The sequence below is a fragment of the Myxocyprinus asiaticus genome, chromosome 45 (genome assembly GCF_019703515.2).
Source record: "Myxocyprinus asiaticus isolate MX2 ecotype Aquarium Trade chromosome 45, UBuf_Myxa_2, whole genome shotgun sequence".
NCBI lineage: Eukaryota > Metazoa > Chordata > Actinopteri > Cypriniformes > Catostomidae > Myxocyprinus > Myxocyprinus asiaticus.
Window position 1 is genome coordinate 25,120,780 of NC_059388.1, and position 16,391 is coordinate 25,137,170.

Genomic DNA, 16,391 nt, shown 5'->3' on the forward strand with positions numbered 1-16,391 from the left:
GGCGCTTTCAACATTTGATCAGCTAATGGCATTAGTTGCGGATAGAACTAACTGCTTGCTGACCAATGGAAGATGGAAGAAGTGTTTAGGAAACATTAGTTATTTTTGCACTTCCTTTGGTGCCGTTAAGGGCACATAAATTACACACTGCAGCTTTGAGTTTTTCCCACATATTCTTAAGTGTGAGTGTTTGTGTACCTCTCCAGCTCATTGATCTTGTGGTCCTTGTCGTTCTTTTCATTCTCCATCTCTCTGAGGATCTCCAGCAGCCGATCCACTTCTGCCTGCGCCTTACCGGCATCCTCCTTGTAGCGCGCCACCTCCAGTTCAAGTGTGTCAATGTGCTCAGACATCCCTGCGTTTGCCTGGGCCTCAACCGCAGCTGACTGAGCCTGCATATAAAGCAGATTTCAGAGGGTGACCATATCAAGGAAGTCTAAATTCTTAATGAGTCTAATCTGACAAGGGCTAGATTTGATCAAAGGTCTGAGTTTATTTGGAACAACAGATTAAAGGCCTACTCACACCAAGTCTAAACTTTGGGCAAAAAAACAAGCTCTACAAGAATTTAAAATAAAACTTAGCATCTCTAGAAACAGCTATGTACAGACTGTATACTGTATGTACACAAAAACCTTTGTCTTAAGATGGTTATCTTATATCTTCTGCTTTAGTGTGTCAATAGGAAATATCAATTAAGCTGGTGAAATATTTAGAGCAGAGCATAACTAGAGAAAACCTAGCAAAGATGGAACTTCTCGTTGTCCAGAAAGCCCAGCTAAACAACATAACCTCACCATTCAGCTAGACTTGTTAACAATTACACCATCAAGTACAGTCAGAAACTGGCACTCGTCATATCTAGACTGGACTACTGCAATGTTCTTCTGGCAGAACTTCCTGCATGTACAGTCAAACCTCTGCAAATGATCCAGAACACGGTGGAGCGTTTGGTTTTCAACAAGCCCAAGAGAATGCATGTCATACCTCTCTTCATCGTACTGACAATGGTGTCAACAGCCACTGGTTCCACGCCCCCTATTTAGTCACTACTTCAATTCTACAGTATGTGACCTCCAGATGCTTGCGATCAGCAGGTGATCCTGCATTCCTCACTGGTGGAACGACCTTCTGAACTCCACTCGAGCTACTTTCAAGAAACTTTTAAAGACTCATAACTTTTGTGAGCACTTGACCGAATACTACTAATGCACTAACTTCTTTCACCACTGTTTCTCACCTTCCTCCCTATTTGTACTTCTCTGAGCGATTTTAAACTTTCTATTGCAGCACTTCTCTTGTTATTGCCTCCTTATGACGAATCACTTTTGCTGTATTCCTCATCAGTAAGTCACTTTGCTTAAATGCATCTGCTAAAGTAAATTTCCATGACTTGTCCAGTCCCTGAAATTATCATTTCAAAATTCCCTGATATTTCTGGGTTTTCAATGATCATGGGAACCCTATGTGTTGCTTATCAGCACTCAACAGCAAACATTTTGTATCGTCTTACACTGCGTCTCTTTTCAAGCTTTGGGTTTTGCATGGTGCAGTGCTCTAAATGGACATAAAGACATTGTGTACTGCATGTTCCCCTGACATCAACTCCCCAGAGTTTTCTAAAAGACAAGCAGCTTCAGAGAGTCAGGCTGGCACCAGCCAAACATGGTCTGGGCAGTGTCATGAGTGTGTGCATGTGTGTTTTAAGGTCTCAGACACTCACACCTGCAGGCTCTGTGTAAGCTCCCCCATGACATCACAACAGGATACTGTCTCATTACAGAGAGTGTGTGTGTGGACACATGGAAACACAATCAAGCTGAAGTCATCAAACTAATTAGTGACATTACAGCTGTCTAAAGTGCCAGGTCAAGGACCTGCTTTAATGAAAAGTAAATTCATTTCCCCAGATAATTAAAGGAGGCAATCCTGAATAACTCTTCGGTGATGCCTCTTTAATAAAAGTCCTCTAAAAGGACACAGGTGTCTTCCTGTGATGAAAAAAACATGTCTGCTGTTAAAACACAAACACAGTGCATGCTTTACAAGGTGAGAACACAAGACCACTGTGCTATTTACATCACGTTTGCATAACATGCCAAAATGCAGAAGACAGCATCGCATGTATGTGTGCAAAATATGTCAGAATGCAGAGGACAGCATCACAAAAACAATAAAAATTAAGAAAAATCTCTTTTGAATAACCATTTGAGCACCAGTGTGCAGTTATCGTAGATTGGCAGTATGTGAAAGAGGACTGTTGTGTTTTATTAAGGATAATATTTGAAGGTGACGTTTAGGCCACTCTAATTAGCTTTTATAAAGTCTTGACCTGAGGTTGAGGAGATTTCCACACCAACAGCCAAGAGCTTGTCATCATCAGAGGAGGACTTTGAAACCAGTATATGCGTGTAAATGTGTATGTGGGCAAATTCTGGCAAAGAAATTAAGGTATGCACATTATTCAATTAATATATTCTTCACGAAATAGTGGAGATGCTTCCTCTTGGCATTTATTTCAATAATAAGCAAAAATATATACATAATATATATTATTATTTTATATTATATACATAAGCAAAGAGAGTGTAGGATTGGATCCATTTCTCCCTTCCACTTACCTAAATACGCCGAAAACATGGACAGCGCTCACTAGCAGCACTAATTTTTATAAATATGAGCTTTGAATTTTGTAATGTTTGTGTTAGATTATCAGGCAAGATGGGGATAGTTATTTCTACTCATTCAACTAATGTCTAAAGTAATTTCCTTATTTAAGGCATCATTTTCAGCATTCTTCTCCTTTAGTTTGGCTTTATGAGTTTAATTAAATTTGAATCTGTTAACTAACAATGTCTAATATAAAGTCTAAAATAAAAATGGCTTTAAAAAAAAAAAAAAATTTAAATGGCAAAAGTTACCGATATTATCCTCAGAAATTGGCACACACACACACACACAAACACACGCGCACACAAATATTTAATAGCGATATTTAATAGATATTGGCCATGAAAGTACTTTGTATTGTATCGAAAAGAAAAAGTGGTATCGTGGTGTATATAGAAAGCAGAGAAACTGACAGCAACAGCAAAAGAGAACAACACAGAGAGCAGACAAACAGTCTGGGTAGGAAACAACATGCATTAGTGCAGTTATTATCGGGCTGTCAGGGCCGCTGTGTCTGCTCGTAAGCTCCATGCAGCGTGTTGCTATTGGAACGCCAAAGCGGTTCATCCACATGGCACCGACTCCAAGGAACAACTGATGTCCCTCCATTAAACATAGGTTTGTGGGAAATGTGGTTTAATAATGTTGTTTTATGTGTGTGAGTGTGCCGGTGTATGTTTGACTGGGCAAAATAACAGAGTATCTGTGTGAAAACAACACACGTTTGATGACTGGCTGCAGTGTTAATATGTATTCGTGCTGACTTTCGCGACCTATAAATGTTCTTTTGAGAAAACATCACAGTGCTGATGGATCTGAATCTGCATGTGTGCACAGTAGACGTGTCTCTATTTAAAGTAGTTGTGGAAGTCCACTGGGCTAGTTCGTGTAATGTAGACAGTTGGGTGTCTTGGTGGCATGTCTGTTCTTATTTCTTAAGTTGGGCAAACACCTCCAACGGTGTACACTCTTAGCAGTCACGCGGGGACAGGCGAGTCCCTCCGCCCCCTTTCTGTCACATCCAATCACAGCAGACGCCCACAGATCTGTCAGTGGGTTTTCACTTGCACTGCTTTTATATGAGACCCTGTGCGAACACAGACGTACACACACTGCCAGAGATTTCATTACTCTTGGAACAGACAATGGGACCCAGATCTGCATGCGAACACGTTGAATGTGCGTGTATGTATGAAGGTGATCAGACTATACTATAGCTAAAAATCAGCAGAATTCAAATTACTTGCATAGATTTAATTTTAGTCTGACACTAACTAACACAATCACCAACATGCATAAAAGTACAAAGACTGTGAACCAGCAGAGATGTCCAGAGATGTGGATCCTGTACCCTCATGTCGTGAAAAACGTGATTTTCATGCTTTTGTGGTACGCAAAATAAGATTTTTCTTTCTGCAGAATATACAAGCCACACTGTTTCATATAAAGAGAAATTTAACTCATTATTCACTGAAAATCTATCCCTTCACCATAGATCCTAAGTCTCATTTACGCATCCACATACTAAAATTTGGCACATCAAGATGTAGAACCAGGTTTGACTTCAAACACAACAATCTCCTTTTGATTATTAAGTGTCTTGTAAAGATTGTAATTCACCAAGTTTGAAAGTGAAGAAGTGCAAATGACATTTGAGAGATTTGTGTCTATCAACAAAAAATTGTATCTGTTCCACACACAAAGCTATCATATGGCTTTAGAAGACATGGCACATCGTGCACAAGTCTTACTTTCATAATGCTGTTTTAGTCTGTTTTGGAGCTGGACACCACTTAGTCTCTATATGCCTTTTTTGTACAGAAAAAAGTGAATATTCTACAAAAAAAAAAAAAAAAAAAAAAAGGAAAGTCATATGGGTTTGGAACAACATGACGGAGTCTAAATGGTATAATTTACATTTTTGGGTGAACTACTCCTTTAATAAAACTATTATAACACTAACAGTTAGGATTGGACACACTTTTAGAGTTTCTGTAAGAGCATGCGCACAACAGATAGCACATAATGACACAGCTCAATGCGACTGATATCAGTTTACGAACATGGCACTAAATCCAAGCTCCGTTGTGGAGGAACGTCGTCCCACACAAGATCATCACTCTCGAGCTCTAGATAAGAAAAGATCTCATGCAAGCGGATCTTAAAACACGCAACCACTTTGATCAAAGATCTCAAATAAGCACAAAACTAAACTTTAGATAAGCCTTGAGCTCATACAAGCAAAGCTCAATTCACACATTTATTAGAATCTTGTGCTGCCTTGTGCACATGCACATGCACACACACACACACACACACACACACACACACACACTTGCACTGCTAAGGGAGGCTTTTCACAGCAAGATGCACTAACAAGATAGGAGTGATGTCCTGACATGAGCTCAGAGCGCTTTTGGAAAAAAGAAAAACAGAGAGTGTGGTGGGGGAAGAAAAGAGGATTGGGTGATACACAGAGAGTGATGAGCAAATATTTTCTTTAAACAAAAAGCGAGAAATATTTGATAGGTTAAAAACAAGGAAGTTATAATGTGACAGGATAAGGAGAATAAAGTTGTGGAGTGGTAGGATCAGGAGAGAAAAAAACTCCATAAAAGTTTTTTTCTGCTTGTTCAATTTAGTCCCATTTTGTCATAACTTAATTTCACTGAATGCTATTAATTTAAAAGTGTAAAACGGAAGTTTACTTAACACATTTGCATTGGGACTGCATGAATAATATTCACTGGTCATGACCAAGAGTTCGCAAATCCATATTCAGACCCAAAAATACGTTACAAGCATTATTTTCTTTTTAGTCTAACATCATCTGTCTGTGTAGTTTGATTTAGAACTCTTCAATGTTTGGTAAACAATGTATTAAAATGTATAATGGTATTATGTAGTAATATAATGTGGCCTAATTAAATTTTTTCTCAATTTAATTATGTTCCATGAACAATTTTTTTGGAGTGAAGACAGAAACAGGGAAACAATGAAAACAGATCGTGATGGAAAGAGATGGCGAGAGAATCATGCTGTGTCATAACATCACTGCAGAGACAGTTTGACTTATGGTGGTTTGAAGCAGCATGGGCAACAAGTAGACAAATTACTTATACTTCTATACGAGCACGAAGAAGAGCAATCGAGCTTGAAATGATCATGCCTAGGGCACTGCAATGGCAAGATTTATAGTTTAAAAAAAAAAGGAGTTAAAATTTGGTCTATTTCTTACCTAAAACCGATTGTATCGCTTTATAAAATACGAATTAAACCACTCGAGTCATATGGATTACCTTTATACTGCCTTTCCAATTTTTGAAACTTGAAAGTTCGGACCCCATTGGCATTGTATGGATATATTTACATCATATCTCCATCAAAATATCTTTGTTTGTGTTCCGCAGAAGAAAGAAATACATATGAGTTTGAGACTGCATAAGGGTGAGTAAATGATGAGAGAATAATCATTTTTGGGTGAACTACTGTATTCCTTTAAAATAGGGCCCCTTGTTTTCATTAATATATCAGACAGACTATGAATCTGGCTATCTCAGAATGCACACTGCGATGAAAGTTAAATTGCTGTTGCAAGATTGGAGTTGAGGGAAATGTTAATTAAATAGTTATATTTTATTCACCACTAAAAGTTAATAGAAAATACTCCCTTTTAAAATTAAAACGTGGTTTTGTGCTATGTATTTTTGTGCTGGATAGGATATAGGATTAGCTTAGCAACATGCTAACATAAGACTACTGCAATAAACTGCTAGCGATAATATATTGTGCCATACATAAGAAGCACAATTTCTGCAGCCTTAACAGTATTGCTGTCTGTTTAGTGTTTCAAATCAGTCATCAGGTTACTTTTAGATTAGGATGCTGCCGTTGGAGGTAGACAGCGAGGCCGTTCTCTAGTGTTTGGAACAGAGCTAATATCTTTCCTCTACCACTCAATAGAGAAAAACTTGACAGGAGAAGTGCACTTGAGTAAATATTCAGATCACTGTCATTGTTTTAAGTGTTGTCAGAGTACCGCTGACAGTGTGCCAGTCACTATAATAGCTCATTTTACACTCTTGGCTGTTTAGCTGACGAGACCTGGCATATTTGCTAGCTGTGATGCTTCAGTTCCCTTAAAGTGCCTGTCTCACCTTCTTAAGCTGACTCTCAAGTTTGGTGCACTCCTCTTTCTTCTGCTCAAGAGCGATTTCAAGACTCTTCAACTTAGAGTCCTTCTTCACTCCAGAGGAGGCCAAGGACGAGGCATGCTCCTTCAGGTCCAATAGTGAGCCCTGGGGGACAGGGAAAGAGAGGTTAAATCGGTCATTTGAGAGAGCACTTACTGAACAATCCACCTCATAATGTAGACGATCAGGGTTCGGAGGAGGGGGGGAGCTAATAAGAAGCAGGAAAAGGTTTCACTTGCGTCATGCCACGGTTCTTGATTGCATTGAAACAACCTGAGCATAAACACATGTAAATATGTGGATCGGAACCCCAGCCAGCAGTTTCAGGCCAATTTCAACAACAGGAAGCATTAAAAGCCAAGACTAATTGCTAAGTGACAAATTTTTCTTTTCAAAATGCGCATTTGTTTACATACACGCAATCAAAAGGAAATTACTCAATGACTAGATAACTGGAATTGATTTCGATTTACTAAAACACAAACTTAAAAGTGGTGCATAACTGGTTTGACTTCAGCACCCAGATCTTACACTGGTTGAGTTAAACTCAAAAACTGAAATGCATTAATATTCAATAAGATGTTACATTAAAATACAATAAATATGAATTTGCACCAAAATACTGAAGATACAAAATACTGGATTTTCTCATTAATTACCAAGCCTATTTATTTATTCCTATCCTAACTATGCACACTTATCTAGTTAGCTGAATTTTATTATTTGCATTTAAGATTGTTTTTTTCCCTTCTTTCCGTGATCAGGACAGACTCACCAATTGACCCAAAACAGGAGCACATTACATCGCAATAGTAATATCACAAATATCATGTGCTATTATGCGAGTTCTCTCTGCTGCACACATGCAGTACATCAGCTCTGTTTTTTTATTTTTTTATTCTTTCCTACAGTTTCCGCTTTCAGCTGGAGAGCCCCGCAATTTCACACACGACTGGAGCCCGTGGACCAAAATACACACTTAATGTTCATACTGCCGCCCCGCGTTCTCTCGCGTTGGTAAAGAAAACAAGAGAGGGGAATGATGGGCTTTGTTAGACTGCACGCTTTGTGATTAGAGCATAGGGGGGAGGCCGAAAGAGCTCAGAGTGAAGAGGTCATTGCTCAGGAACAACACAATGCAGGATATAACAGGACGGCTAACAATGGGAGACTGCTGCATGCAGCTCAGGACAGCAGCAGTGATCCAATGCAAATACCCGGTATGCTAGCGCGCTGGGGTTTATGTGCAACAAATGGACATGGGAGAATCTCACAAAACCTGTCTAGAACATATTCAGGTCATATTTCACCCCAAAATCAAAAACCTATTTTTTTTTTTTTTTACTTACAACCAAGGTATTGTGCATTGTGAAATTATTTTCATACAATAAGGCACATTTTCTCCAAAATATTCTTCACTGTAATGGGATTTTCTTTTTTTAAATGTTATTACTCTCATGTGAAAAACATATCACGTATCTCATGTAGTATTTGGTGAACTGCCTTTAATGTATGATAATCTAATCATAAAAAAAACACTACAACAGTATTTGTTTTGACTATTTTATTAAAAATGGGGAATTACAAAAATATATCTTTTTTGTTTTACATAAAATATATTTATATAATTTTTTTTGTTTATAATTTTTTTTTTGGAGTCTTTAAAGGACTGTCCTCTGTGGATGCAATGAAGATGTTTAGGGTTCAATAAGATGTTATCCTTAGAAATAAAGAAAGAAAGAAAGAAAGATGAATGAAGGCAAAAGGGGAAAAAGAAAGATTAAAAGACAGACAAAAGTAAACAAGTGAGCAGAATGGAAGACAGAAAGAGGAATGAGCAGTCATTCTCAGGGAGGGGCCGTTCCCTCACATTTAGAATCCTCCATTTATCTTCCTCTCTCTCTCACACAGACAAACACAAACACACACACACACACACACACACACGGGACTGGCAGTGCTGTGGGTCAAGCAAGTCTGTTCTCATCGCTACAGCTCCTCTGGGGCTGTGTGGACGGCTGCAGAATCAGTCTGTCTCTATCAGTCTGAGCACCACGTCCAAATGTATGCTTAGATGAAGATGCTCTTCATTGCTGTCCTTGGAACAATCTCCAGTTCTCTAATCTTAGCCTGACACATAATAGAGGATTAATGCATTTTAAATTTGAAACTGGGATCACAAGCTGTCACTCAGTTCCTGCGGTTGTACTCCTCTGATCTGTTTTCCTGTTGGTCAGTTGCATGTTTGCCTATAAGCTGCCAAAATCCTGTTACACGACTGCCGTTTTACAAACACAAGCAATAATCAGCAAATTGTAAATAAACAATTCTACAAAGGCTAAACTTTATTCACAAATATTTACAAATTCACAACAACTTCTGAGAAAACAAAGAAAATGAGTTGCTGCCAATATGTTAAACAACCTGCAAATTAAACTAATTTGTATTATAACATTTTTACGTTTCTTATTTGCATGTTGGCAGGGGTTAATTGTATTTCTCCTGAGAGGAGAGATTAAATTAAGCATTTGCATGGCTTTAGTTGAGTGCACAGGCCACAATTCAAGACTACATTATTTGAATGGCAAACACAAACTTCTGTTCGCAAATATGCAGACAAATTAAACAGATCTCAGGGCAAATTTGCAAGAAGTCAGATGACATTGTAGTTTAATGGCAATCAACAAACTAGATGATGTTGTAGACAAGGTGGTTTTAGACGTGCTTCCCCTGTGCAAAATTCACCACCACGATGCTAGTGTGTTGTGGATGGTTGCCAGGATGTTGCTATGTAGTTGCTAAGGTTATCTGGGTGATTTCTAGAGCTACGGGTTTGTTCATATTCCTAACTGTGTGCACTAGCCTATATGCAGAGGATTTATATGGATTTATTGCGAAAACTCATGTAGATGTCAGTTTTGTAAATGAGCCACTTCATAAAACACAGACATTAATAAAACATTAGCATGTTTGCTTGTGTGCATTCGTGCATACAGAAGCGCTCACCTCACGATCAGTCAGATCTCCCTGCAGTAAGCTGACCTTCTCTTTCAGCTCTTTCAGTTCTTTCTTGTTGCTCTCCAGTTCTTCATTCTTCTCTCTCTCATCTCTGTCCCTGTGCTCCTTCAGACGCTCGATAATGCGCTCCTGCACACATTAAAAACAAGAGCAGCAATGTTACACATGACCCAAAAGCAAACACAGAGCTCTGGTCTAATTTTGCATCTGGTTAAACATTGAATTTAGCATGTTGGAAATCTGTTGGAATATTAAAGGGTGAACACTTTAAGTGTAATAAATTGTTAATTTTTCCTTTTAAAAACATTTTGTATGCCAGTATAAAAGGAAAATTACATTTCTATGGCAAACTGAATGCATAATAAAGTGGAAACTAATCTAAAGTTATATGAGCAATAAGGACATGAATTTGCTTTATTTTGTATTATATTTAGGACTGTCAATTTAACATGTGTAATAATTACCCTAAACAAGGTGGGCCAACACAGTCTAGAAAGCACAGTTTTGGAACAACATGAATTTCAGCAAATAAGTGTCAGTAAATAATGATATTAATTTTTGGGTGAACTATCCCTTTAAAGTCATACAAATAATAAAATAAAACTAATAACAAAAAAGGCACCTTTAATAGTACTATACTACAAGGAATACATAATATATTGCTAATAGAAAAAAAGAGCAATAAAGTGAAACAATAAGGAATTCTGTGTAAAGAGTATTCTGGCTCAGGTTCATGTTTGCAGTCGATGGCCTGTGAAAGAGGGCGGCTGGATTCACAGAGAGCATCAGCCTCCAGCACTTTCACACCCGCGCCGGCCAAAACTCACACACCGAGCGGCCGAACCGGACATTAATAATATGGCTCTTTTTCAGGCCCGCTCTGCGATTCTCACCGTGAAGGCTGTATTTCACTCCCAAGCCGACGTTCCTGGCCGATCCTCACTGAGCTGTGACATTAAGCATGACCGCTCATCGGCGTGCCAGCTAATTCTCTCCACGATCAGGCCGAGGACCAGATGCAGTCGGAGTTCTGAGCGTGCATGCAAGGAGAAGAGGCCTCGGTTTAATGAATGTGCATTGTACGCTGTCAGAGGCGTGTGAAATGGAAAATTGTGTTTGTGTAAGTGGTGAAGGACAGAATTGGTTTGCAAATATCAGTATGAAATATTTCACACTGCACGCAAAAGCAACGCGTAAGCATTGCAGCAGCGTAACTGTAGCTCTATACAGAAATTAATGTATTTCTGGGTTACTACATTGAGTATTTCTTGTAATAAGGGAAATAACTATTACAAACTTATTACAAACATGATCGTCATAAAATGGGGGCCACATTTACATCCAAATGGTAATTAATCTTCACAGAATGGAACCCAAACCCCAAAGAGTAGCCATAAATTGCTAAAGCGGCAGAACGCGTTCATGCATTAAAAAAAAAAAAAAAAAAAAAAAGCTTGTCCAAAAGCCTCTCCAAACAAACAAAACATAGTAATTGTACATGATAACTAATTACACATGCAAACACAACAATGACTAAAAGGTATGCATGCATAGCATGCATTTTAGTAATGAGATTTCACAGAATAAGTGCCCTTTGAGTCATTGAGTCATTTACTTGGCGCCATCTCCTGGTGTGTTTAACACTGTGCTTTGTATGGATTATCTCATGATCTATGCATCCGATTACCTTGTGTGTGGTCTCGTTTGAAAGACAATCACATCCTCTAAGTAATGGTATGTGATATTTTATGTTCCGTTTATGTTTCGTGAAGTTATAAGCACAAACATGGCATATAAGCAACACCAACATAATTGTCAAAGACATATACTTAGTTATTACTCGCTATATTTTTGTCTGTGAGTAAAACAATTAGGCTAATTGTATTCTACTCTTTGAGAGCTTTCCAACAACATATGAAACATAGCTATTTGATGAGTCTGGTGTTTTTACTGATTGCAATAATATGTACAGTTCAAAATTCTTCATAAGTTATAAAAAAATGGAACACTTCTGATTGTCTGCAAATTTCAAAGTACTTGTTCAGTTTTGGTCATAATGCCTACATGCATGGAAAGTAGAGCTTCTAAGCTTTCAAACGATACATATTTTGTGTTGGTCCAGACTGTATTCATTAATATTTTGACATGTATTTTTTTTCTCGTGGTAGACCCATCCGAGCTTAAAGCGTTAACTTGTTAACAAATGGAATCTTATTGTAAAGTGTTACTGTAAAAAACATTATGCCACAAACGCTGTAGATTGCACTTAACTTGTATTGATTCCGGAACCTTCTTTTAACATGCTGAAAAAACAGTGGGATGTGGCGCACTGGTCAAAGACGTCCATCTAGGGCATTTTAACATTTAAACAATCAAGCAATATTAAACTATTTAAGATTAAAAAATGTAACAGTAGTGCAGACGCAAAAATGTGTTTGGTGTGAACAGCCCCTAAATCGCCAGGATTCAGTCAGACTTACTGAATTGAAAGTGACATTTATGTGCCTGTCACCGCATGTGGAACCTGCATCAAGCCCAACAGACATCTTTTTTCAACCAATAGGTGAGTGGTTTGCTCCATTATTTTATGCTGCTTCATAAAAACCCTACATTTCAAAAGATTGAGCTGATAAATAATTTTAAAGTGCTTTTCTATGTATTTCCTGCTGAGTTCAGCATACTATACTTGGCAAAAATAGGCTCACCGCCGAAACCCTATGCAGCATCACACTGCTTAGATGGGGAAAGTGAATACTCTAACTTGTTAATATGGGCGATAAATATGCGCTGCTTACGCATGCGGTGTGAAACTGGCCTAACAGTGCATGTGTGCGTGTTCAAGTGTGTGTGTCCAGTGCAATGCAGCATTGGAGAGCCAGAGCTTTCTTTCTCAATATGCAGATGGCTGACAAAGTTAATTTCCGCCTGCGGCTGGCCGCGTTGCTGCTGAGGCCAGGGAGGAAGAGAAGGCCCAAACCTCTGTGCGTGAGGGTATGTGGGAGAGACGAGGTGGGGAAAGGCAGAACAGCAGATCCCTGCCAAACTGCAGATACACAAGACAATGCTAATAATCGCCGGGGTTAACTCATTCATATTCATGAGATGGAGTTCAGGGGCGGGCAGGGTGGGGGATATTGGTTCAGAAAACTATGTTGTTCTGGATATTCATGACCTGAAACGTTCAGTGTACAATGTGAAGGTGTTGGCAAAGACAATAACAAACACACATACACTCATATGCAATGTTGCTAAGGCAGAGTTGATGAAAAGTGGCAGAGATTGACCTGCGGATCTGTACGCTTGCTGGGAGGTCAAGCGTAGTGTGAGAATGACTGAGTCCTTACATAAGGGTGTGTGACAGTGCAATCTTGCTGTCACACACACATTCACAGCTCCTGTTGCTCTGCTACTTCGGTCTACATGTCACCTGTGACATCTTGTCTCTGAAGACTTTGGCTTACCAGAACACAAAACACAGTAAAACCCATCCAAAGTGGAGTTAAAGGGATAGATCCCCCAAAAATTAAAATTCTGTCATCATTTGCTCACACAAGTAGATGTGTGTCATCAAGGTAGGAAGAAGATTTAATGGCGTATGTGCATTCAAGCAAAGCCAAGTTTGGCAAGACTTGTAATATTTTGTTTCTTCTACTCTTCTACCTTTTTGGTATTCAGTTTTTGTTGGAGATGCAAATCAATGCACAAGGATCTGCTTTAATGGTGGAAAGAAGTGGTACAAGAAACTCTGAAGCTTATCAGACCAGTATGTGTGTATGCACATTAAATATCTTAACACCAACAAAGCGCATTTTATAAAAAGTCAACTTTTACCACTTGTTTTTCTGAATAATAACATGTGAAATTATAAAAATTTGATTGTCTTTATGTAGACTTATGTTCTGTAAGTTAAACAAGTGCCATCAATATTGGTTTCTATTTAAGCTCTGGGTGAGTGCAAATACTTTTGCTGTTATTTTTTATTTTTAATTATTATTATTTATTTATTTATTTAATTTTATTAATGCATAGTTCATTTTTCTTTTTTTCCCAAAAGAAAAGCATGGTTATCTTATTTTGAAACCGTTCTTGGTAACTTTTGTGAATAAATTTAAATATAAATTTAATGTACGTGTCATACTTGTTATTTTTCATTTACATTTTAATTTATGAGTAATGGATTACTCACTTTTTGTGCATTAGAGTACTTGGCTTCAAAATTACTTTAAAGTGCCCATTCCTACTGTCATGCTCCAAAAAAAAAAAAAAAAAAAAACAACTCAAAAGGATAATAAAAATGTCCCATGACACATACACTATATTCCAAGTCTTCCAAAGCCATATGACAGTTTTGTGAGGAAAAGACCCAAATTGAATTCATTACTGATTAATTATCTACGGAAGAAAGTCGTATGGATTTGGAACAACATGACAGTGAGTAAATGATGAATATGTTCATTTTTGGGTGAACTATCCTTTTAATACAAATGCACTGAACAGATTCATAAAATATGAGCATTTTTGGCTGTATGGTCTCCCTGTTGCAGTGCTCCAAGCAGATAATTAGTGAACTTAAAAGGGAACACAATACAGAATTGGTGCTTTCACAATTTAAGGCAGAATTTAAGCAGCTCTAAAACAACCCATGTGACTCTGTGTTTGTGGGTGTCCACCTTCTCAGCCAGGGCCTCCTCCAGCGTGGTGAGAGCCGTATCAGTGTTTGAAGTGTCGGCCTGCATGGATTTGACACGCTCCTTCAGACTGGTCATCTGCTTCTCCTTATCTCTCAACTGTTCCTGAAGATTGTCAATCTGCTCGAGAAAGGGCATGAGAACGAAAAAGAGTTTATGACATCGAGCAAATCCAGATAAAGACGTATCTATTAAAACACAAATAAAAACATTTACTCACACTTAAGCTCAGAGTAAACTAAATGAAGCCATTTTTCATTGTATTTTCAGCACTATCTCATAAAACACTGCATTACAACATTTGGAACAGGGGGAGTAGGGGTGGATCAGTAAAAAAAAAAAAAAATTCCCTGTTCAGCTGAAAATAATGACCTCATTAGAACCATATTCAGAACTAATTCTCTTCATAAACTTTCCTTATCTGCATGCGCGTGAAGCCGGCGCTGATGAATGACGCTAGAGAGATGGGCATTTCCACGTTTCACTCCATTCATCATATGTTGACAGCTCAATGAAAAGACTGACTGTTCCTGTCCACTGTTTCACATTAAATTAAATGCTGACGGATTTGATAAATAGTTGCTGTTTTTGTTTCTCTTAGCTGCATTGAAACAACCTGCTGTGCTGTTGATAGAGTCACTCTCGGTAAAACACATTTTATCACTAGACCTACCTTGAGTGTTAAGGGTAAAAAATTCCTTGGGCTAAACAACATGAAGAAGAAATGTAATTTTTGTAAAAAGAAAATTTAATGAACATTATTTTTAAATGATGTGCCCATTTTTTTCATATAAATCAAGATTCTGAAATTCAACATCAGTTTTGTTGTCATGGTTCCGGCTTCACAGCCAACAAGCCAATGAAAGGCAGAGTTAAGTCATTAAATGTAAACTAGAGTTATAAGAGTGAGTAAGCGCTGTAGGACAAAAACACTAAAATGTAACACTTTATAATAACTTTCATTAAATAATCACCAACATACAATACATAAAAACATATAATAAAAACATCAGTAATTCATGTACATTCAAATATGAATATATAAGAACATATATGACTCAAAGTATCAAGACATTTCTGAATGTACATTGTAAAATTTTCCAGTCATGGCTGCTGATTGGTTAATACAGTATTTCTTTTCACCTAGCTACTGTGTAATGAAAACGTGCACCCTTAATATTTTTAATATGTAGTAAGTAATCATTATATTACAGCAATGAATTTAATCATGACTGTATTCACAATATAGCACTGCCTTAATGAACTAGTGATTTTTAGTGCCCTGTTATTTGCCCTGTTTGTTACTGTTACTAATGATAGGCATTATTATTAAAAACAAGCATAATGAGCAAACAAAAAATCCTCCCTCCCTCACATCTTTTTAATATCTGCAGTTTGTTTTCACGCAGTCTTAAATTCTTTCAGAGTATTAACAATTTAAAAAGAACTTTATTCAGTGCCCTGAAATGGGGCAAGAGAAAACTGTCTGTGACACCATCATAATCTGGTTTCCGAACCCAATCACTGAGAGAGATAAAGATGTGTCGACTTGTGAATTTAATTAAAAGGGTGAATGTTTTGACAAAAGCGATTACAAGGATCACAAGAGCAGGCCGTGGAAAAAGTGAGTAGAAACCCAATAATGAATTTACCCTAGTTGCTTCTCGAATAATAAAACTATGGTAAGGTTTGTTATTTTAAATAATTTCAGATATGTTTGGACAGATGTCTGGGTAAGTTGGAGCTAGTCATGCAAGTGTTTTAAGTGAAAGATTGAAGGGTGTTAAAGGCTTTTTGGTTAATATGGGGTCATGCTGATTGG

At 37.8% G+C, this 16,391-nt stretch overlaps 1 protein-coding gene across 1 annotated transcript in view; it reads right to left on the reverse strand.

The window, feature by feature from the left end:
- Positions 1–16,391, reverse strand: part of LOC127435251 (ELKS/Rab6-interacting/CAST family member 1-like) — a 294,247-nt gene that overhangs the window by 219,504 nt on the left and 58,352 nt on the right. The window contains exons 9-12 of the mRNA XM_051688552.1: positions 14,552–14,689; positions 9,870–10,010; positions 6,828–6,968; positions 199–392 (exon numbers count right to left, since the gene is read on the reverse strand). Of these exons, the coding sequence (XP_051544512.1) occupies positions 199–392; positions 6,828–6,968; positions 9,870–10,010; positions 14,552–14,689 (614 nt within the window). The remainder of the gene's footprint in view (positions 1–198; positions 393–6,827; positions 6,969–9,869; positions 10,011–14,551; positions 14,690–16,391) is intronic.